General features: G+C 40.4%; 3 protein-coding genes, 1 non-coding gene and 1 pseudogene across 4 annotated transcripts; 3 read left to right on the top strand and 2 right to left on the bottom strand.

The window, feature by feature from the left end:
- Window positions 1-1,829: 1,829 nt before the first annotated feature.
- On the top strand, window positions 1,830-2,899 carry LOC121765278 (ras-related protein RABA3-like). Its single transcript, XM_042161368.1, has 2 exons — window positions 1,830-2,184; window positions 2,278-2,899. Exons 1-2 carry the CDS (start codon window positions 1,961-1,963, stop codon window positions 2,705-2,707), a joined length of 654 nt encoding a protein of 217 aa, XP_042017302.1. The 5' UTR covers window positions 1,830-1,960; the 3' UTR covers window positions 2,708-2,899.
- A 3,468-nt stretch (window positions 2,900-6,367) lies between these two features.
- On the top strand, window positions 6,368-7,411 carry LOC121779010 (vegetative cell wall protein gp1-like). The gene has a single exon (XM_042176367.1). The coding sequence runs from the start codon at window positions 6,368-6,370 to the stop codon at window positions 7,409-7,411; it is 1,044 nt and encodes a 347-aa protein (XP_042032301.1).
- Window positions 7,412-8,002: 591 nt separating this feature from the next.
- Window positions 8,003-8,163, top strand: LOC121793232. The gene has a single exon (XR_006049067.1). It is a non-coding gene; the product is annotated as a U1 spliceosomal RNA (small nuclear RNA).
- Window positions 8,164-9,529: 1,366 nt separating this feature from the next.
- LOC121767035 (zinc finger protein ZAT12-like) lies at window positions 9,530-10,470 on the bottom strand. The gene has a single exon (XM_042163245.1). The coding sequence runs from the start codon at window positions 10,187-10,189 to the stop codon at window positions 9,701-9,703; it is 489 nt and encodes a 162-aa protein (XP_042019179.1). The 5' UTR covers window positions 10,190-10,470; the 3' UTR covers window positions 9,530-9,700.
- Window positions 10,471-18,173: 7,703 nt separating this feature from the next.
- On the bottom strand, window positions 18,174-20,867 carry LOC121771067 (annotated as a pseudogene).
- Window positions 20,868-22,526: the final 1,659 nt, after the last annotated feature.

Here is a 22,526-nt window from a genome sequence, read left to right as displayed (position 1 = left end):
CGAGCCAAGTTCAGGGACGAGCGGTTCTCAAACTCCCCCAATCCCCGTTGGAGGCGGATGGAATCAGATGCCCGGGTACTACAACATGTACCCGTGGCAGCAGATGCTACCCGGGATGCCGACCGGAGGGAGTCCGCCGGGGGGGTTCCCAGCGATGCGGGGTTGGGCACCCAATATGCAGATGATGCCGGGGTGGGCACCCAATATGCAGATGATACCCGGGGGAGGTTCGGCGACGCAGGGGACGCCGGGGGGCGTACCGGCGACGCAGGTGACGCGGGGGGACGTCTATCGCCCCAGTTTTGATTTTTTGACTGCTTCATCGCACACATCGACCCCAACGGATGCGCAGTTCACGCCGAGCGGTTTTGATGATTTTGCGTTATCGGATTTGGGGTTTGATAGTCTCGGAGTTCCGGAAACTCCCGTTCAAACGGGGGGAGCAGTGCAGGGTAGTGGCGCCCCAAAGAAGAAGGGCAAGGGAAAGAAGGTCGGGGAGTCGTCGCAGCCGGGTGGGGATGACCCCACGGTACGGAGAAGGTGGACGGACGAGGAGAATGTTGCGTTGTCAAAGGCGTGGGTGAGTGTTTGCGACGATCCTCTTGTTTCTAATAACCAGAGGATCGTCAACGTGTGGGGCAAGGTAGCAGCAGCCTACCAGCTATTTTGCCCGGAGGGGAGGCCACACAACGGGGAGGATTGCCGGAAGGCGTGGAACCGAATCAGGGCTGCCGTCTCCCGATTTTCGGGTTTGTACGCCAACGTCCTCCGCATGCAGAGTAGTGGCCAAACGGAGGACGACTGCAGGAGGATAGCGGAGAAAGCCTTCCCCCAGCCCGGGTTGTATAAGGACTTCACCTACTGGAACTGCTATCTTGTGCTGAACGACTCCGAGAAATTCCGAGTAGGTGTCGACGCTGGCTGGCCGAAGAAGCAACGATTGAACTATACCGGGGATTACAGCGGCAGCAGCGGTGGTTCCCACGACCTCCCCGAGACGGACCAGGTGCTCCCCAACCCTCGTTCGTTCGGCCGTCGACCTCGCCCCGCTGGGAAAAAGCGGGCGCAACAGGAGGCGAGGGGGTCGCCGGGGGTCCCCAGGAGGTCCAGTCGGCATCCCCCTTTAACCGCCAGTCTACAGAGGATCTCAAGTACTTCGCGCGTCAACAAACGCGCCAGATGATGGTGAAGACGTTAGCCGAATGGCGAGCGGCGACGAACCCCCAGGAGAAGAGATTTCTCTTCACATTGCTCGAGAGCATGAATGACGATCTGCGTGGAGGCGGCAGCGGCGGTGGCAGCGGAGGCGGCGGTGACAGTGGCGACGGAGGCGGCGGTGGCGGTGGCGACGGCGACGACGGAGGCGAGGGAGCCGGCGAGTGATTTTTTTTAAGTAATGTATTTTTTTGATTTTGAATGTAATTTTTTTTATTAATGTACTTTTTAAAAATTTTTGTACTTTTTTTAATTTATTGTATATTTTTTTAAAAATTAAAATAGTATTATTAATGTTTCCCGTATATGTCTCGTAAATTAAATTCCGTATATTGTGTTATTAGTGATGTGGCTATTGATGTGGCTGGGCTATTTATGATATGGCTAGGCTATAGTTGGGCTATTTCGGATGTGGCAGGAGGATTTTTAATATTGATGATATGGCATAAGGAGTTTGTGGCTGGGCTATAACCACTGTGGACGGCTGTCAGTGCCCCATTTTTAAGTAAATCCAATTAGAGTTTGCTACCAAGACAAAATGAGTAGGACCTGAAATAATGCAGAATATTAAGTGGTGAATGAATTTAGTGAAAGTGAAAACAGTTGATTGAGCAGAGCGTACACTCACACTCACAGCCATCAATATCACTTCATTTTCCGCCTTATTTATTTAACTTAACCGCTTTACTCTCTAAGACACACCACCTCCATTTCTCTCTCTCTCTCTCAATTTTGTACAGAAAAAATGAATCAAGAGATGAGCGAGGAGAAGAAGATCGCATACGTGTTCAAAGTGGTGGTGATCGGCGATTCCGCGGTGGGGAAAACGCAGCTACTGTCGAGGTTCGCGAAGAACGAGTTCTGTCTTGACTCCAAGTCCACCATCGGCGTTGAATTTCAGACAAGAACAGTCACCATCAGCTCCAAACTCATCAAGGCCCAGATCTGGGATACCGCCGGCCAGGAGAGGTTTCTAAACATCATTTTTCAGAGTTTGTCTCTCACTCTCTCTAAAGGGATGCTGATAGACTGTACTATGTATCTTGTATGTATTTGAGTCAGGTACAGAGCGGTGACGAGCGCGTATTACAGGGGAGCACTGGGGGCAATGCTGGTGTACGACGTGACGAAGCGACAGAGCTTCGACCACGTGGCGAGATGGGTGGATGAGCTCAGGGCTCACGCCGATGCCTCCATTGTCATCATGCTGATCGGTAACAAGGCTGATCTCCTCCACTCCAGAGAGGTTCCCACTGAGGATGCTGTGGAATTCGCGGAAACACAAAACCTGTTCTTCTTCGAAACCTCGGCGCTCACCGGAGACAATGTGGAGCCGGCCTTCCTCAAGCTGCTCCACCAAATCCATGATGCCGTCTCCAAGAAGGCCTTGGATACCACCAATTTGGTCAAGCCCAATGAGGGGCTCTTGTCGGGCTTCAACATCGAATCTGAAGTTAGTCAGCTCAACAACCCGGCCACCTGTTCTTGCTGACCTGACCTGACCTTAGATTAACAATTTCTTCATCGATGCTTCCTTCTTGTGTATGTATGTGTGAATGAGGCTAAATCCATCGCTGTCCGATTAAAATTGTCATCTTAATGGCATCATGTGGTTGTTGAACTTGAGCACCACTAAAATCAAATTTTGGGTTTAGTTTGACAAAATCATGGAGTTGAACAGCCATTTGGCCTCTGTTGAGACAACTTGCATATATTGCTGCCAAACATTGGATTGGATGGCCACTGCTTCCAACTTAATATCGTACTGTATTATAAGATCTAAGGAATAAGACCAGCTCAATAATTTATGACACCTACAATCACCACCATTCACCAATAATAACTCACCTAATTGTAGGACCTCTCCCTCTCACAAAATCAACTTCACACTTTTCACCCCACCCCACCCCACCCCACCCCAAACCAACAACGCCTTACTTGAAACTTATACACGTCATATAATATTGAGAATCACTAGCTATATATATGTATGATGGATCGAAATGGTTTTCTTTTACATATAGACAAAATATGTGTAGTGTATTAGAAATATGCAATGGTTCGGTTCTGTCACCTATCAACAATTTCATGTCCCCGATGCAAACTTCTTTGCGGAACTCCTTAGGCAGCGGCAGCCTCACAGTCCGCCGTTGGAGACAAAAAGGCGCTGTCCGGCACCACCTTCCTACTGTTCCTTAACACCGAAATCACCGTCTTCAGAGCTCAGCTCCGGTTCACTAATATCAACTCGCCCATCTCCGCATGGCTCATTGTTTGCCCGCTCTCCAATTTTTCCTCCGCTTGCGTGAATAATTTGTGCTTCTTCACGCCTAAATAATTTCTCGCCAGATTTTTGAACGAATTGAAATCGCACAATACGAAATAAATGTGCACGTCGATGTTAGAATATTTATATTCTTATGTGACCTATGCATCTATTGATTTAGTATTTAGGATTAAGTTCATAATAGATTAAAGATTATAATATCAAAGACGATACCGTGATTAATGGTGTTCATGGTGATTAATCCATGCCTAATCGCACAATGGAAAATAAGTGTGTACGTCGATATAGTTTTGCAAACCGAACCACCCCTAAATGTACAATTAATATATGCCTAATATAATCTATGCTATCAAACATATCCTTAAGTGAGTTTGTGATTCAAACAAATTACTACTATATGCTTGTGTATTACGGACTCAATTTCCATATCGGTTGTGAGAACAACTGATGTGAGATATATAGACTAAATGAGCTCTCTCTTCTAACAGACTAGTCTTTTGGGATGAGTTCTTCTATTTAGTTTGTATCAATTGGTGCTTTCATTGAAAGCCCAAACAGCTCGGAGTGGTGGCCGGGCAACGAACTCGCCGTGACCAACGAGAATTCGAAGTGGTGACCCACAGAGTGGTGGCATGGCAAAGAACCAGCCGTGACCAACGAGGACGTTGGCCATTAAAGGAGGGTCGAATGTTACAGACTCAATTCCCACATCGGTTGTGAGAACAACTGGTGTGGAATATATAGACTAAATGAGTTTTCTCTTCTAACACGCTAGTTTTTTGCGACCAGTTATCGTATTTGATATGTATCATGGCCCATATTATAAATGGGCTTGGTTGCTTTGAACGAATAACTATAACCTCTCATGTCTACTGTATATGACAAAAAAAATAATGGATGTTTATTTCTATATGAAGGCATCTGGGTTTCAAAAGTAAATCTCAAAAAAGTTTCAAGCACCAAAAAATGCAATTATCTACAGTATTTGTTTTATCTTAAATTCAAGTTGTCTGCCAAAAGTTTACGAAACTCTCATACACATGTTTTAGAAAAGAAAATAGGCAGGGAACTTTAAACAAAAAAATTATTTTGTTCTCCATAAGAATAAATTCCATCATGTATACTTTAGCCATTCACACATTTAAATCTAAAGATTGTTTATTATAGTCGTCATTAGAAAATATTTCCTGTGGGAGGGGAATATGTTTTACTCTGATTGAATGAGCGGGATTGCTAATTCAGACCATCTACTAATTAAAGGTCAAGGTGGGGACAGGGGGATGTCTTCGACGTACGTTGAGCATAATATTTTTTTCTTCTCGTAATTAATTAGGAGTGTATGAAAACAAGAAAATCGACTCACGAAGCTTCAGCGCATCATGGACGGCGCCCAACCCCTCTTTGAGGGAATTGGGTAATTATTACCGTAAATCCTTAATGGAGTGAAACAAGAAAAAAAATACTATATATTCATGACCAAATTCGCGTCATTTATTGGTACAGAAATGACAACATTAACTATGTAAATTTTTGGACGGATTTCGGACGACAATAACATTCCTAGGTTTTACTAGCTTTGATTGTGATTTTTAAGTGGAATGTTAATTTACAAATATCAGAAATTATATTTTTATTATTTAAATTATCTGCCAATTGAACACATTACTTCTAATTTCTAAATTAGCTTCGGATAAAAGTAACAACAATTTTAGATGGCCAATAAACTTGAGGTCAGTAGAGGCTAGGCTACATATGGTCATACTAGAATTTGAGAATAGCGTAGAGAAAATCACGTGACAATCTCCCATGAGGCTACCAGTGTGTTTGAGAAATATTCCATGCATCTATTCCGAATTGAGGCGACTTAGGGCATTGTTAACGCAAGGGGCCGGGCCGCAAATCGCGAGTCCCGGCCCGAGATGCGCGTTGGAGGCGACGGAGTTCCGGCCCAGGCCGGTCCCGGGCGGAAGTTGCGGCCTTGGGACGGTCCCAGGGTCCGGCCCTGGCGGGCGATGGAGCTTCCGGTTGGAGGGGCTTCGGGCCGCTACTGTTCACCAATTTCTGAATTTTTACAGTTCGGAAGAGGAAGAAGAGGGAGAGGGGGAGGGGGAGGGGGACATCAATTTTCTAATTTTTAATTTTTTTTGCATTTTTTTGCATTTTTTATATTATAATTTTTAGTTTTTTAGTTTATAATTTATTATTTTTGAATTAAGAATGTTTTTCTCGTGTTATAATTGTTCAACGTTTTCAATATTTACACGTAAAATAGGTCGAAGTTGTGAATAATGTCATTTATTAGTTGCGGCCCGGGTTGTGGCCTGCAGGGTTAGAGCAGTTGGGGCCTGAGCCACAACTGTAGAGGAATGATGACGTGGAGGGAACTTGGGGCCTGAAACCGTGCCGGGGTTAATGATGCTCTTAAAGACAAGAAATAAAGCCACAACTGTCCTACAAAAAATTAAAGCACACCGAATCAATGTATTCACAAGCAACCTCTTGCAATCAATTTGTGTGTTTCATACACTTAAGATTGTGCTGTGATACAAACACAACTCAACATATGAACAAGAAGGTACCCAAAATCTGAATCCGACAGGCGACAAACAAAAAGAATTGCTGAATTTGGAACAGTACTAGAGTGTTTTTTGTATTGAGAGTCAAGATGCATTGTGTTTTCAATGAAATTAAACCATCATCGTATCCCATCATTAAACCTTTTCATGCACCCGAATCCGATACCTTTCTTCTTTTCCAAATTTCATTTCTATTATACAATACCTCTTCATGCTTATATATTTCTCATTTTTACTCCTCACTTTCATAAGTCATAACTTCATACTTCTACTACACTTCTAATTGCAAATGGCCACTCAACGTCCACCATGGTTCAGATTGCCCACTATGCGCCCCCCGGCACCGGCACCGGCACCGGCACCAGCACCAACACCAACGCCCCGCCCACCGGCCATAGTGCGGCCAGCAATCCCAATCAGGCCTCCACCACCCCCTCAAGAGCCAGCCCCTGCATCTCAGCCTCCCACTGCCCCGCCATCGCCTCCCGCTCCACCCAAACCAACTTCCCCTGTCCCAACCACCACCCCATCAACCCCACCTAGGTCACCAGTTGCACCCCGGCCCTCTCCACTGAGGGCCCCAGTTGCAACATCACCACCACCACCACCCCCGCCATCCTCCCCGGTCACAAAACCAGCAACTGTCCCTACCTCGTCCCCTCAAATCAAGACTCAAACCACATCCCCACCCTCCTCCAAACCTACACCACCTCTCCCAAATGCAGAAACAGCCAATCCCAAGAAAGCCACGCCCCTATCATCTCCCAAACCACTCAAACCATCACAAGAAATCAAGGCTTCATCTCACCCCCCTTCCCCCCTCCAACTACCCCCGGCTCTAATGAGGCCATCGCAGGAGGACCGCGAGCCCAAGATCGAGCAAAAAAGCGTCCTCGTCCAAGAAAGCTTTGAAAAGCCCACCAAAGCCAACAATGCTCATACCCTCCATTCCGTCCCATCCAAAGGCAAAAGGGAGCCTCCACCCAAAGACAAGGGCGCGATCAAGAAACTCTCCGATTCTGAAGATTTGGGAATGAGAGTGATCACCATTGCCGGTGAAAACAGGGGAGCCCTCATGGAGATAAACTCTTCCAACAAGAAGAAACACCCTCACGGCACCGCCTACACCCTTGCAAACGACACCACCAGTGACCACAAGGATAAGAATTCGGTGGGGCAGTCGCAGCCGCCCATGGAGACGTACTTAAACAGCAACGTTCAAGGAGTGAACAACTCCATTGTGTTCAACAGCAGCTGCCACCACAACGACCCCGGGATCCATCTAACTCTTGTTAGGAAGCTCAGAGGCAGCAGAGGAAACCACCATGGTTGATCTTTTCTATCATACTATTTTCTTGTGTTTTAAATGTGTTTGTCATGCAATGTTACAATAAGTTTGATATCTTGTTCTTGTAAAAACAGAAAAAAAATAGATGTGGGTTTTGATTATTCAACCAGTTTATATAAAGTCGGGGGCAGCTGATATATGCTCTTCTTGTTGTGTGATTCAATAAAATGTGCTTTTTCTGTAGAAGCAGACAGTTTCAGTATTTCGATGCAGCACCTCCAATCATTTGACTAACATTCTCAATCTAGTAGATATTTGTGGAACAAGAGATCCACTGAAAGAGTAACATAACAATTGGAATAAATGAAAGTCCAATAGCCCCACCCAATATTCGTTTCTTGTCATTCAACCATGGGAATCGGTTCTATCCTGTTTGACATATCAATTAAGTTCAAACATTTCACTTTACCTTTTCATAGTTCAATAGCCCCACCCAATGTTCTTTTCTTGTCATAGCAATAATCATTATGGTTTTCTTCATTTTTGAAGCTGATATTAAGTATCCCACATCGGTGGAGAGAAGAAGAAGGGAGAGAAAGTTGGGTTATAAAAAAGGGGCGATTAGGTCTAAGAAACATACTTACCTGGACGGGGTCGATGGGCGATCCATAAGACCAATGGCCTAGGTTGGTGATCTCCATTGCACTCAGGAGTGGCGCCTGCCTAAGGTCGACCCAAGTGGTCGAGCCTACGTCATAATTTGTGCCAGAGGGGGCCTGTGTTCGCGCGGCCCCTGCCCATATTAGTCAAAGTCTTATTTTACAGTTTGGAAATTAGAGTTACCTGCATATTGTCACTGTTACAACTCCTCCAACCTAAAAATGCTTAACCATGTGAAAATGAAATAGCATAGCTCATCTATTCACGAATGTACCACATCAGAAAGTATTTACTAGTACTAATACAATTGTGAACCGGGTATCCAATGGACATCCTATACAACAACAATCATAATTACTTAGCTGGAGAGGGTTGAAACCCCAAAACAGATCAGAAAATTATGAAAAAACTGAAATGAAATATTGTGGAGACTAACTAGTACAATTTCTTTTTCATTCTGAATATTGTGGAGTTTAGTGTTTAGGAATTAGGAGTATATATTGTAAACTAAGAGCGTCCACAGTGATAAACTAGAAATCCAGCTATAAATTCATTTTTCAGCTGTCATGTTAGTTTTTCAAATTCCAGCTACAATGCAGACAATCCCAACTTTTCAAATTCTAGCATTTTAAATAATTGGATTTTAATTGAAAAGTCATTAATTGCAATTGAGAAATAAATACTAATGACAAAATGCAATAATTTAAAAGGTGAAAAATACAAAATCACTTTTTGCTATTAGTAGTCATTTCTTTCTTTTCACAAAAAAAAGCCAAATCATCAAAACATTTTTATTTTACTCTCCCTTATTTTACTTTCTATTATGCCTCTTACTTTATTTTTTCTCCTATTTTATCTTATCTTTACTTAATCTATTTAACACAAATTCTTAATCTTTGTGCCTAAAAAATGTCTTTAACTTAATTTGGACGAAAGAAGTACTAGTAGTTTCCCCTAAAAAATTATAGTAGCTCAAACTGATTTATTTATTTTATATTTTTTGAAAGTTTCGTTTATGAGTTATAATTCAAAACTAATCCTAAATAACATTATTTCAAGATTAAATATGGAGGCGTGTGACGCATGTCTATTCCAGCCAACAATAGTCACAAGTCTCGGTTTTATCTAACTTATTAAGAGCGAAAGCAGTATCTCGTCCCATAAAAATAGTCTTTTTTTAGTTTATCATATAAAAGTAACCTCACTTCCACTCATAAATTTTTCTTTCTTACGACGTGACCATATTCTCTACTAATAATAATTGTAATCAGTTTTTCTTCCCACCTATCTTCCATTTTACCAAATTAATTAATATTAAAACTGTGTTTCTAAAATCTGTTTTGATGATACGGACAGAGTAAAGTAATTTGCACATCGTTCAACCCTAAACATTACTATTATTAGAACTAGAGCACCGGCATACGACTTGCGAAATTCAGCTATCCTATCTTGTTCTGACTTTTCGACATTGTATAGATTGATCATCACAGTCTACAGACCATCTTAAACACGAAGTAAATAATCGTTTATTTCTCAAATGAACGAAAGAATATACTTAATTTTAATGAAATTAAAAATTCTGTACAAAGGATAAATGACTGAATCCATGGGTGCTATCTATGCTAGGGTCTGTTTAATCCTACAAACAAATGAATAAATCATCTCCCATACTAATCAGAAAAATACATTAAGGGCGACGTTGCCAAACATGAACTTATTTTCCGAGGGCGTCAGATTCAAATCCAGACACAAAACTCTCCGGCTATTCGGTTTCTTCACGATTGGAGGTAAAGGTGACGGTGACGGTGACAGCGACAGATCTGGCGACGGCAACAGTTTCTGAACGGTCTCGGATCTGTGGCGCCTCATGTGGCCGCCGAGCGCCTGCCCGATCGGGAACTCCAGGCCGCAGATGGCGCACTCGTGTGTCTTCGGCTTCGGCGGCGACGCCTCCCGATCGTCTCCCAGCCTCGGCTTTTTGTGGCTCGCGCGGTGACCGCCGAGCGCCTGGAACGACGGAAACTGCCGGTTGCATGTCTTGCACTCGAAAACGCGGTTAATTTCGCCGCCGCCGCCGCCGCTGCCGGATAATAGCATCAAGCAATTGGCCATCGTGTGTATGTCTTCGAGATCTGATCCTTCTCTGTTTCTCTTCATCACCATTTTGGCGTGTGAATTGTGTTTTGAAATAATATTTGATGTGTTTTTTGTTCAAGTAGTAAAATGACTGCGAATTAGGATGTGTATATATACTGGAAACTTAGGTTGAGTTAGATGGATTAGTAGATTAGACAGTTTGACTTTGTGCAATCCAATTGACCTTTCACAAAGGGGAAATTTTGGGGATGTTTCTTTTTCAAGAAGCTAAGTCTGATTAATTGAAGAAACCAGTACCATCTTTCTTCTATACAAAGTGTTAGTTATGAGTTGAAAGTTTAAAGTAATTTAGAGAATGTCTAACCATCTATTTAATTTACTCGATTAGTAGTGCTCAAGTTGTTGATGACTAAAATAATGGAGGAGTAAAAAAATATTACTAGTAGTGCAGTTAGTGTGGATACTAAGGAAAATTTATTATGTTTAAGTGTGAAAGGTATAGTGAATGCGTCACTGACCGCGTAAGCTAAGCGCGTAAAATCAATATTAGTAGGAGAGTCGTGTGTGGCGAGCGCGACCTCACTTCTTCCTTCTAGACTAATTCACTTGTACACGCTAGCTAATATACTTTTAGATCACGTCACTATTCTATTTACCGTACAATATTCAATACTACTATCATTTTCAAGCTTTCTAGATTACACTAACATTTTAACAATAATCGTTGATGTGTTATTGAATTAACTTACACCTTGATCTATTTTTATTAAATTAATATCTTAAGGTTGCATATTTATTTTCATATAACAATAGTTTAAGATCATAGTAATTGAAAATGTGAGTCTGACTAATAGTTTTCTAAAGAACATAAGTAGTCATAATAATGATGAGTTATAACTAATATTGGCATGAAACTTGTAGTGGGAATGAGATGAGTAATAAATAAAAAAGTGATGACATAGTGGCGTGGAACACAAGTAGGTCAATACATATCCCATCTTATTTAGTAGTAGTAATAGTACAACATATATACATTCCACAAGTAGTTAGTGTGTCAGCGCACGCATTTCTCTCTTCTAGATATGTACTTACGTATTAAATTTATTATCATTTTTTTTCCTTCCTAACGTTCACTCAACACGTAATCATCAATTAAGTGGAAATTACCCCTAACAAATCAAGTACAATTATATATTCGAGATCATTTTTTTTTCCAAGAAAAGCATATTAACATTGCACTACCCAAAAAATTGAAATTGAAGTTTAGAGATATGGGAAATTTTCATTTTAGCATTCTTCCATCATAATCAGATAGTCATGTTAATTCATTCTGGATCGTCTATAAAATTAGTCATCTTCTAGCTATTTTTTATAAGTTCATTTCTCATGTTCTTCATAAATGATACTCCCTCAGTCCACAAAAAATAGGGCACTTTCATTTTCTGTAATCGTTTTGAAAAAAATGATAATAAATAGTTAAAATGAAGAGAAAGCAAAGTACGAGAGATAATTGTAGAGAAGTCTCTTGTTTATATTATTCTCTCTCTTACTTTTCTTTCTCTCCACTTTAACTATTTATTATCATTTTTTCAAAATGAGTATAGAATATGAAAGTGACTTATTTTTCGTGGACTTGGGGAGTAATTACTACTTATTTTCTCTCTATTTCATTTCTATTTTATCAATTTTATATTGAAATATGATCAAAACTATGGATTATTGGTAGTAGACAAATATAATATCGTTTGTGTAGGGATCAGACAAGTCCGGGTTCACTAATTACCGAGACCTCTTTGTTCTTATACAAGAGAGCTCAGTCAAACTCTCACCTACGCGACTGATTTATACAATATGAATCCCTAGCTATTACAACAACTAGCTATTACTCTCGGACCATGCAATCCTTGACCGGATGCGCCACTGGACCACCGAGAATCTGCACACTCAAAATCCTAGTTAGTAAAACACAAAAGATCCTCTCGGATCTAAAATAGTAATACAAACACAGTGCAGAAATAATAAGGAAAATAAATGATTCGAATAGGTCTAGTAGCTATGGCTCAGCCACCCGCTAATAGTACGAATCTATTCTCCAGAAACCAAGATCCACGGGAGCACCGTTGAATCCACAAGTGATTAACCTCACACACCGGATACCAACCCCAATCCACTCCACAATGTCGGATCTAACAACTCTCCGAACACAAGCTCACAGGAAACCCTCGGAACAGAAACTCTAGTTTCTCCAACACCCAAGCAACCGAAGCATTTACTTACTCCCACACTTACACAAGATCAATCACTCAAATAACCGTGAAAGATCACCGTGAAACAATCGGAGACTCATCAGAGAAGAAGACAGAAAGAAGGGAATCACACAGAAGCGAGAGAGAGCAGAGAGAGAATGAGAGAGTAGTGAATGTCAAGCGACAGATGGAGGGAGGAGGGATATATCATCCGGAAACTGGGCTAGGGCAGCCACAAGCCCTAGTCACCACCTGGGCCAAAATAATTCCCAGGCCCAAATAATAGTCCACCAATATATCAGCCCAATAAATCAACATACTCCACCTTGGACATTATTCTGGGAAACCAATTGTACTATTAGCTAAGGTTTAAATCATCATTGCCTACAAGGCAGCCCCCTCAGCTCCAAAGAACAAAGTTCACTAGCATTTAGGGAAGCCACCAGGTTTGCCTATTAGACACCAAAGGGGCTGACACCCATTAGTCTAAAGGACTTAATGCCTCCAGCCACCTAACACCCTTACCATAGTAGATAAGGCGACTGAGGACTTTTTTCCCCCAGGACATGCACCTATCCTGGGTCAAAATGCAGATTGTTTATGTCGAAAAGAAGTTTTTCAAGTGGTAAGCATTTAGTCCCCATGTCAGTTGAGTTTTTATCAGTGTGCACTTTTAAAAGAGAAACTTCACCCTTTTCTACAATGTCTCTAATGTAATGAAACCTTACATCAATGTGCTTAGTTCTATCATGGAAAACAGGATTTTTACATAACTGAATAGCAGATTGGGAATCAGAAAACACAACAGGGGGAGATTTTGCAAAATTCAGTTCAGAAAGCACTCCCTTCAACCACACAGCTTCTTTCATTGCCTCAGTAATGGCAATATACTCTGATTCAGTAGTGGACAGAGCCACTATATGCTGCAACTAAGACTTCCAACTTATACGTGATCTACACACAGTAAACATATAGGAAGTGGTTGACTTCCTTTTGTCTCTATCATTAGCATAATTGGAGTCAATAAAACCAGTTAATTTCACACCATCATCACATTTAGAATAACACAATCCATACTTAGCAGTATTCTTAAGATATCTCAAAAGCCATTTTAGAGCTTCCCAATGAACATGACCAGGATTAGCCATATATCTACTCAAGCAAGACACAACATAGGCAATATCAGACCTAGTACTTACCATTAAATATATTACTGATCCAATTGCATTAGCATAGGGGATTTTCTTCATGGCATTAATATCATGTTCAGTTTTAGGGCACATATCTTTACTCAACATAAAATGAGCAGCTAAAGGCACAGAAGCAGGCTTAGCATCAAACAAGTTAAATTTTCTCATAATTTTGTACACATAAGGTTCCTGATGCAACACAAGCACACACTCTTTTCTATTCCTGACAATATTGATTCCTAATATTTTCTGAGCATCACCTAGGTCCTTCATATCAAAATTCTTACTCAAGGCAGTTTGCACAACAAATATGGTTTTCAAACAAGGACCCATTATCAGCATGTCATCCACATACAGAAGCAAGAAGACAGGCACATAATCAAGGTTCTTCATATACAAGCTTGCATCAAAAGTACTTTTAACAAAGCCCAACTTATGCATACAATTATTGAACTTGATATTCCACTGTCTATGAGACTGTTTCAAACTATATAAAGCTTTTTTCAGCAAACACACATGATCGGGAAACTTAGGATCAACAAAGCCTTCAGGATGTTTCATGTAAATTGGTTTATCTAAGTCACCATGCAAGAAAGCAGTTTTAACATCCATTTGTTTTAATTCCCAGTCAAAATGAGCACATAAAGAAAGCATTAACCTCACAGTAGTGAATTTAACAACAGGAGCAAATATTTCTGTATAATCTACCCCCTCTTGTTGAGTAAAACCCTTTGCCACTAATCTGGCCTTGTACCTCAGACCTTCCACCTCACTTTTCAGCTTATAGAGCCACCTGCAATCAACCATAGATGGACCAGGAGGCAGAGGTACAAGAATCCATGTAAGATTTATTTTAAGAGACTTCATTTTCTCCAACATAGCTTTATGTCATTTATTCCAGAATTTAGATTTAACAGCCTGCTTATAAGACTGAGGCTCATCCCCATCAGATTCATACACATTGAAAGTCAAATTGATCAAAGCAACCAACCCCACATAACCATCATATCTAGCAGGTTTCTGAACATTAAGCCTTCTAGGCATATCCCTAGATAGCACATAGTCATTCAAGTTGGGAGCATCAATAGCATTTTGAATTCCTGAGGGGCTATTTAACACATTCCGGGCAGAAGCAGGAGTATTAATTCTCATAGGACTATTAAGCATATCACCAGCATTATCAACATTATCGGGCAAAGGCACATTGTTGACATCATTATCTTGAAGATTCCCCTCATTGGGTATCTTATTAGAAGTATAGGCTGGAGTAGAGTTCCAAAAAGGCTGCTCCATCTCACTTGGAAAATCCACTGGATGCTCCACATCAGTGGGTTGTTCTGTGGACTCCACCTCAATAAGAGGATCATTGTCCACCCTATCTGGAGCAGGGTTATCAGTCAATCTCAAGCAAGGGAATTTAGTTTCATTAAACACCACATCCCTACTAATAATGACTCTAAACCCAGGCTCATCTATTAACCAGACTCTATACCCTTTGACACCCTCAGGGTATCCCAAAAACACACCCTTTCTAGATCTAGGTTCAAGTTTGTCAGTTTTAGTATGCACAAAGCAGAACAACCAAACACCCTCAGATGAGAAAGATTTAGGGATTTTCCAGTAAAAACATGTTCAGGGCACTGCCCTAACAAAGGCACAGAGGGAGATCTATTTACCAGATAAGTAGCAGTCAACAAAGCTTCACCCCAAATTTTTTTAGATAAACCAGACTTTGCTAGCATGCATCTTACTTTGTCAAGTAAAGTCCTATTCATTCTTTCAGCAACTCCATTTTGCTGTGGGGTATAAGGCACAATTTTATGTCTTTTAATTCCAAAATCAGCACACATATCATCCATTTGTTTATTACAAAATTCTAATCCATTATCAGTTCTTATAACCTTAATTTTCTTTCCAGTCTGAGTTTCAATCAAGGTTTTCCAAGTAACTACTTTTCCAAACACATCATACTTATGTTTCATAAGGAAGCACCAAACTTTTCTTGAAAAATCATCAATGATTGAAAGAAAATACACAGCACCAGGTGAGAAGACACATAGGCAGGGCCCCACACATCCATATGCAAGTATTCAAGAATATTTCTACTAATATTAGCAGACACAGGGGTAGGAAAGGTAACCCTATGTTGTTTACCCAGCACACAAGTGTCACAGAAAGGCAAATTACCATAACCATCAGATTCAGATAAGATAGCATGCTTTTTTAGAATATTCAGCCATTTTTCACTCATGTGACCTAGCCTATTATGCCACAACATCAATTTATCAGATTTCACAACATTGGCACATGCTTTTTCACAAGTAAGAGGCACAACAGTACAGACATATAAACCACATTTTCTTTTAGCCTTAAACAAACACATAGAACCCTTACAGATTTTCATGCAACCTTCCCCCATTTTCCACCCATGCCAGAATTTTCCAAGGCAGTACATGACATCAAATTATAGCACAAATCTGGAACATATCTCACATCCTTCAGGTTCAACACATAGCCATTATCAAACTTCAAACAGACAGTGTCAATGCCAAGAATTTCACACTTCTTGTCATCAGCCATTAACACATAAGTATTAGTTACAGGCTTAATATCAGTGAACACTTCCTTGAAGGGACTAACATGATAAGTATATCCAGAGTCACACAGCCAATCATTTGAAGTAAAGGGACACATAGGGGAAGCATTTATTTACAACAAATCATGCAGCATAAACACAGATTCATTGTCAACATCATATTTTGCCACATTTGCAACATTTTCAATCTGAGAGTTATTATTATTATGAGGTCTATTCTTTTTAGGCTTAGTACAATCTCTTTGATAATGCCCAGCTTCTCCACAATTAAAACATTTTCTGAAAGATCTATGGTCCTTGCTATTGGACCTAGATCTATATTTTTTCTTGAAATTAGAGTTGGTATTAAATCCACCATTTGATTCATTTCCCCCTCTTGACTTAGATCTTCCCATAACATTTAAAGCCTTATTAAAAGCAGTTTTATTAGAAACTCTTTCCCTTAATTCAAGTTCTTTAGATTTTAGGGAGCTAATTTTTAAGTCCAGAGGAACAGAATCCCTGCCATACTTAATGACAGCTTTCACATCACTATAAGAATCAGGTATGACATTCATCAAAGCAATACTAGTATATTCATCAATTGTTTTATCACCAGATCTCTTAATATCTTGCACAAGCTTCTGAAATCTATCCACATTGTCATCAATATCCTTAGACAAGTCAAGCTTAAATTTGAACAGTTTTTCAAGCAAATACATCCTTGAAGACATAGAAGTTTCAGTAAACAAAGTATCAAGGTGTTTCCACATTTCAGAAGCAGATTCAATATGATCAATTTTCCTAATCACGGCATCAGACAAATTGAGAATAATAGTAGCCCTAGCCAACTCATTCATTTCATCTAGTTTATCTTGAGGAGTATCATCAGGCAAAGAATCATCAACAGATTTAAACACCTTTTGTTGAATAAGAACGTATTTCAGTTTCTGTTTCCAAATCACAAAATCATTTTTGCCATTAAAAGGAACCAAGCCAACAGGTTGAGTCATTTTTTTGAAACATTTTTTTTGCAAGAATACATGGAGCAAGGTAAGAACACACAATCTTGCAATGAGAAAAAATTCTCTAGTCTTGACATACCAAGGTGGAATGATGATGTGTATCCTATCTATAATATATTGACAAATGGAAATATACATAACTCCACTTCCAGCTGGAAATTACACCTCAACACATGCTAACCGTCAACATTTTTAATATGGAAATTATGAATATTCCATATATAATACTATGCATAACCATATATGCTCTCATATATAATATATATACGCATTAAACGTTATGACTTAAATCTCCCATTATCTTTCCATCAACTGAAAAAAATAATTACAGCAATTGTAAACTATGAAACTATTTCATTATATATATACGTAAAATATATTTTTAATGCATATATATGTGAACACACATAATAGAGTGTAATCACGTTTTACGGGAATATTTTTTCTTTAATTGATAGCATTGAACAGAATAAATATTGTCATATAGCTTAAGTTTTTTTTATTTTTTTTTTATTTTACTTGTATATATTTATCACTATTTTATTGCTTAAGTATTTTATTTATATGCCATGTTAAAATATAAAGGTAGTTAATAATAATAAGATGATCAAAATATAGTTTTACTTGATTAAGAAGACTAAATTTTAGTTCATTCGATTATACATAATTATGTAATGATATAAAAGAACATTTAGATAACTAATTAAAATAAATATGTAGCCGGTATTAATAAGAATACATTATACATATAAACGAACATATATATACATGTATGTGTGCATAAAAAAATGGTATTCCTTTGAAATTTATTGATTGCAATGAAGAACTTTTTTAATTGTTTTGAAGAAGACAGAAGATTTAAATCATAAAAAGATTGCGTAAATATATTTTGCATGGGTAATATGGTTATGGAAGTTATATTGGGATATTCATAATTACCATATTAAAAATTTTGACAATTAGCATGTGTGGAGGTGTAATTTCCAAGTGGAAGTGGAGCTATGTAAATTTCCATTTGTCAATATATTATAGATGGGACACACCACATCACCATTCCACCTTGATATGCCTAGACTTAGGGAATTTTTTCTGTGTGTTCTAACACTACTCACTCTGTAATTTACAAAGATATTACTCCCTTTCACTATGTTATTTTTGTAGGACCCCCAACCAATATTGGACAGACCTTGAGCCCATTTTGTTATTTTTTCCAAGTACAAATGAAGCTCGTTACAAATAAATACCTAAGTCTAGAAGCTAAGTTGACAAAAGTGGGGGGGGGGCTCTCTCAAGAAACATATTTGCAAGATGCGTTACCTGAGAAAAACAAAGTAGTATGGATTAATATCGAGAAAATATAAGTATTAGGGTTGTAGAATGAGAAGGGAATAGATTTACTGGGATCGGTAGAGATGATAACGGCGCTGCCGGAGAAGTCACAGTTGAAATCATGGAGGCCTTTAGCATGATAGTAAGCATTCATGAGGTAGGAGGCGTGGGCCTTGAGAGTGTCGGGTTTGAAGCATGAGCCGCCGGGTTTAATGGGGGCACAGTCGACGCCTTGGCTGCACACATAGTTAATGTTACTCTCAAGTGCAGCGTCGCTCGCATCCGACTTGGGCACACAGTACTTCTTTCCCACCTGGACCTGCCGGATCCGGAATATCCTGTATATGCAAACACTCTATATTAAAGTGATCAGACCATCTTTGTGGGACGGAGGGAGTAACGGGCAATGTCCCAAGATTCGGAAATTAAATATTCACAAAATTTGGTAAACCACTTTTTTTTTTAAATATGCAAACAGCAAAATATGTTATAAAAAAATTCAATGGGCACATGCAACTTTTGACTGCTTAACGTTCATAATTGATAAAGATGATTGCATTTGCCGCCCAGGCCACAAGGCCCACAACCACCGTCATGTGGAAACATAATCATAGTAATTAAGTAATGCTTGTAAAATTTTAATTTCCATCCTTCTATATAGTAGTAGTATAATGAATTGCTGTTATTTGTCAAACAATATATACGATTACTGAAATTATTTTGCATAGAATTCAAAATAGACTGAATATATTAGTACTATATACTCCATCCGTCCCAAGTTACTTGAGTCATATTCCACTTTGAGTTGTCCCAAGTTACTTGAGTCATTTCTCTTTTTGGCTAAAAACAAAACATCTAATCGCACTTACTCTCTCTTCTATCTCTTATTTTACTTTCTCTTCTATCCCTTATTTTATTCTCTCATCTACTTTATTTAATTCACTAAACACAATTTTCTTAAATCATGTGCCAAAAAAAAACGTCTCAAGTAACAGTACGACATACACATCCATATGCTAACTTTACAGCTTACAATGACAAATTATTTCCAGGTTTACAAATTTATTATATTATACTATTACTCATATTTTCAGACCAAAATTGAGATGGTAGCATTAAATACCGTTTTCCTTAAATATCTTTGACAGAATCAATCACACAAATACAAATTATGAATGGTTAAAAGTTATTCAGAGAAAAGTATTACCTTAATAGGCTTATTGGGTGCACCCCCGGGCCGCATGATCCCAACATCGTAGACGGGGCTAAAATCGGGCCTGAAAAGCCCGAAATTCTTCTCGGCGAGCGAGCCCGTTTTCCGATTCTCATTGAATAGCGCAAAAATGTAGGTGACAAACCTCTTCTTCGGCATGAGCGGCGTGCCCTTCCCGGCTTCAAAATGTTTAACTAGACCGCCGTTGTAGTCGGCTGCGTTGGGCACCGAGCACTTGGGCTGCTCGAAGACCTCCCCCAGCGAGGCCCACCCCGTCTCCCCCACCGCAATCTCCACGTCAGCATACCTTTGTAGACGGAAATAAATAAAATAAGAAAATATATATCAACTGAATACTAGGTTTTACTAGTATAATGATAATGATATTACCTGAGCTTTTTCATGGCCGTGTAGACGGAGTCGAGGAGGAAATCGAAGAGGTTGCCATAGGTGCGGCGGGTGTACTTGTCGAAGAAGCCTTTATTGGGGCGGAAGAGGGCCATGTCGGCCTTCTCGGGCGAGTACATGAAGTAAGGGTAGGGATTGACCATGAAGGGGGTCTTGGTCTGGCGGTGGAAGTCGAGCATGGGGGCGAGGACGCCGACGTCCCAGCCGGGGCAGGTGGTGGTGATGCTGAGGAGGTCGGAGGGCTCCGGGATGGCGAGGGAGTGGGCGGTGGTGACGGCGATGTCGGAGATGCCCTCCTGGAGTGGAGGGAGGACATGGCGGAGACGAGATTGTCGATGACCTCCTGCGGGCCCCAGTGGAGGACCTCGTTGCCCACCAGGAGGTAGTTGATGTGGGTGTCAGGGTAGAAGGGCTTGATGTGGTCGGTGACCCAGCGCCCGGCGGATTTGGGGTCGGTGAGGGAGGGGATCTCGCCGTTGGGGAGGGTGATGGCCACCAGGATGCCCGTGTTGGCGAAGGCGCGGAGGATGTCCGGGTTCGCGTCGAACATTTTTATGCGGTCGATTGTTGTCTACCTGGGCCGGAGGGGGGAGGTTGTCGCCCACGGTGCCGTAGTTCACGCCGATTGAATGGACGGCGGTGGACACCACGACGAGGAAGAGGGCGGCGCCGGGATAGGAAAACATGATGGCCATTTTTAGTTGAGGAGGGAAATAAGGAGGAATGTATCTCCTATATATTGGCGGAGGAATTAAGGATTAAATAAGTGGGAGATTCGCCTATAATTTTGGAAATTTTTGAGGTGGTTATACCTGTCTCTCACACAATTTATAAAACATATAGTACTACTAGCTAAATTCCGTGAGAGGGATAGCTCCTTTAGTAAAGGGGAAAAAGTAAGGTGAACATTCTGATTTCGTATAACATTTTTTTTTCAATTCAATTTAATTTGAAAATCTGAAATTTTATGATTAAGAATTTGTTTTGAATTGTCTAAAAATCTGAATTATGAAATTTAATCTGATTCGAAGATTCTGAAATTGCATAAAAATATTAAAAAAAAATGAAAGTTCATTAGTCATTACCAAAAATTCGAAAATTTGAAAATCTAAGTGCCAAAATAAATATAAAAAAATCTAATTATTAAGGTAGGACAATATGAGTCAAAACAATTGCGCACTTTATTTATGGACATTATAAACGTTAAAGACTATTTTAGTCATAGATTCTTGATGGTTGGGCGAATTTTTGATGGTAGTAAATGCAGGTAAGGAATATAGATCACGACACAAAGAATTACGTGGTTCGATTTACTGAGGTAAATCTACGTCCACGGGGAGAAAGGAGGGCAAGATTGTATTGCTTGATCTGGTTTACAGCTTACAAATACAGACTTGCTATATGATCTTTTATGTCTCGAGAGCCCTCTTCTCTCTGATCTAAGTTCTATTTATACATTGAACTAAGATCGTGGCTTGCATCACCACTAACTAGGTCGTGGCTTGCATCACCACTAACTAAGTAGTGGATGTCGTGGAGGTCATGAGATCCTGCATGGGTCCACTATCTCTTTGTTTGGTCCGCTATCCTGCATGAGTTGACACCACTAAATAGATCGTGTAGTGGAGGTCGTGGAGGTTCTGCATGAGTCCACTATCTCCCAGTTCGGTCGAATACTGAGACCGAACTTCTGAACTATTGCCGAGCAGCTTTTGCCGATCTGAGAGTAGAGCTTGATTGGTCGGCTTTTACCGAGCTGTAGGCTGGAGCCGAACTCTTTGGTAATGCCGAACTGATTGGTTGGCTTTTACCGAGCTGTAGGCTGGGGCCGAACTCTTTGGTAATGCCGAACTGATACTCTTCCTTGGGCTTTGGGCTGATGGGCCGTCACTGCTATTGGGCTTGTTTAGTACGTACCCCATCACTACCCCCCCCCCCGAAAAGCGAAGTGAATCACTTCGGCGAAGCGAGTCACTTCGGCATTCTGGATAAAGGTACGGGGGAGGCTGACGTCAGGGGACGTGCCTTGCGCGTGACTGCATTAAATGCGACAGTAAAATCCGGCCGTTGAATCCTGAAAAGGTGGGATTCGAAACGGTGCGATGATTTTGAAATCTTCTCCGAATCTGATAAATACGTCCTTTCTTCATCAGTTGAACACTTTTGCTATTGCTTCTTCTGCAATCTCTCTCTTTTGCGTAAAAATTTCCTTCCGCTTTCGAGAATTTCTTCAGAATTTCTTCAGACTTTCAAAGAGTAAGAACCATGTCTTCTTCTTCTTCTTCTGAGTCAGGTAGCGGTAGGAAAGGGGATAAGGGGTCTTCTAGCCGGAAGGAATCCGGGGAGAAGACCGTAGAGTATTTTCACAGCATCTTGAGTAAGGATACTGTGATATCCTTACACGAAAAATATTTTTT

This window comes from Salvia splendens, chromosome 2 (assembly GCF_004379255.2).
Source record: "Salvia splendens isolate huo1 chromosome 2, SspV2, whole genome shotgun sequence".
NCBI lineage: Eukaryota > Viridiplantae > Streptophyta > Magnoliopsida > Lamiales > Lamiaceae > Salvia > Salvia splendens.
This window is presented reverse-complemented; position numbering and strand designations above follow the sequence as displayed.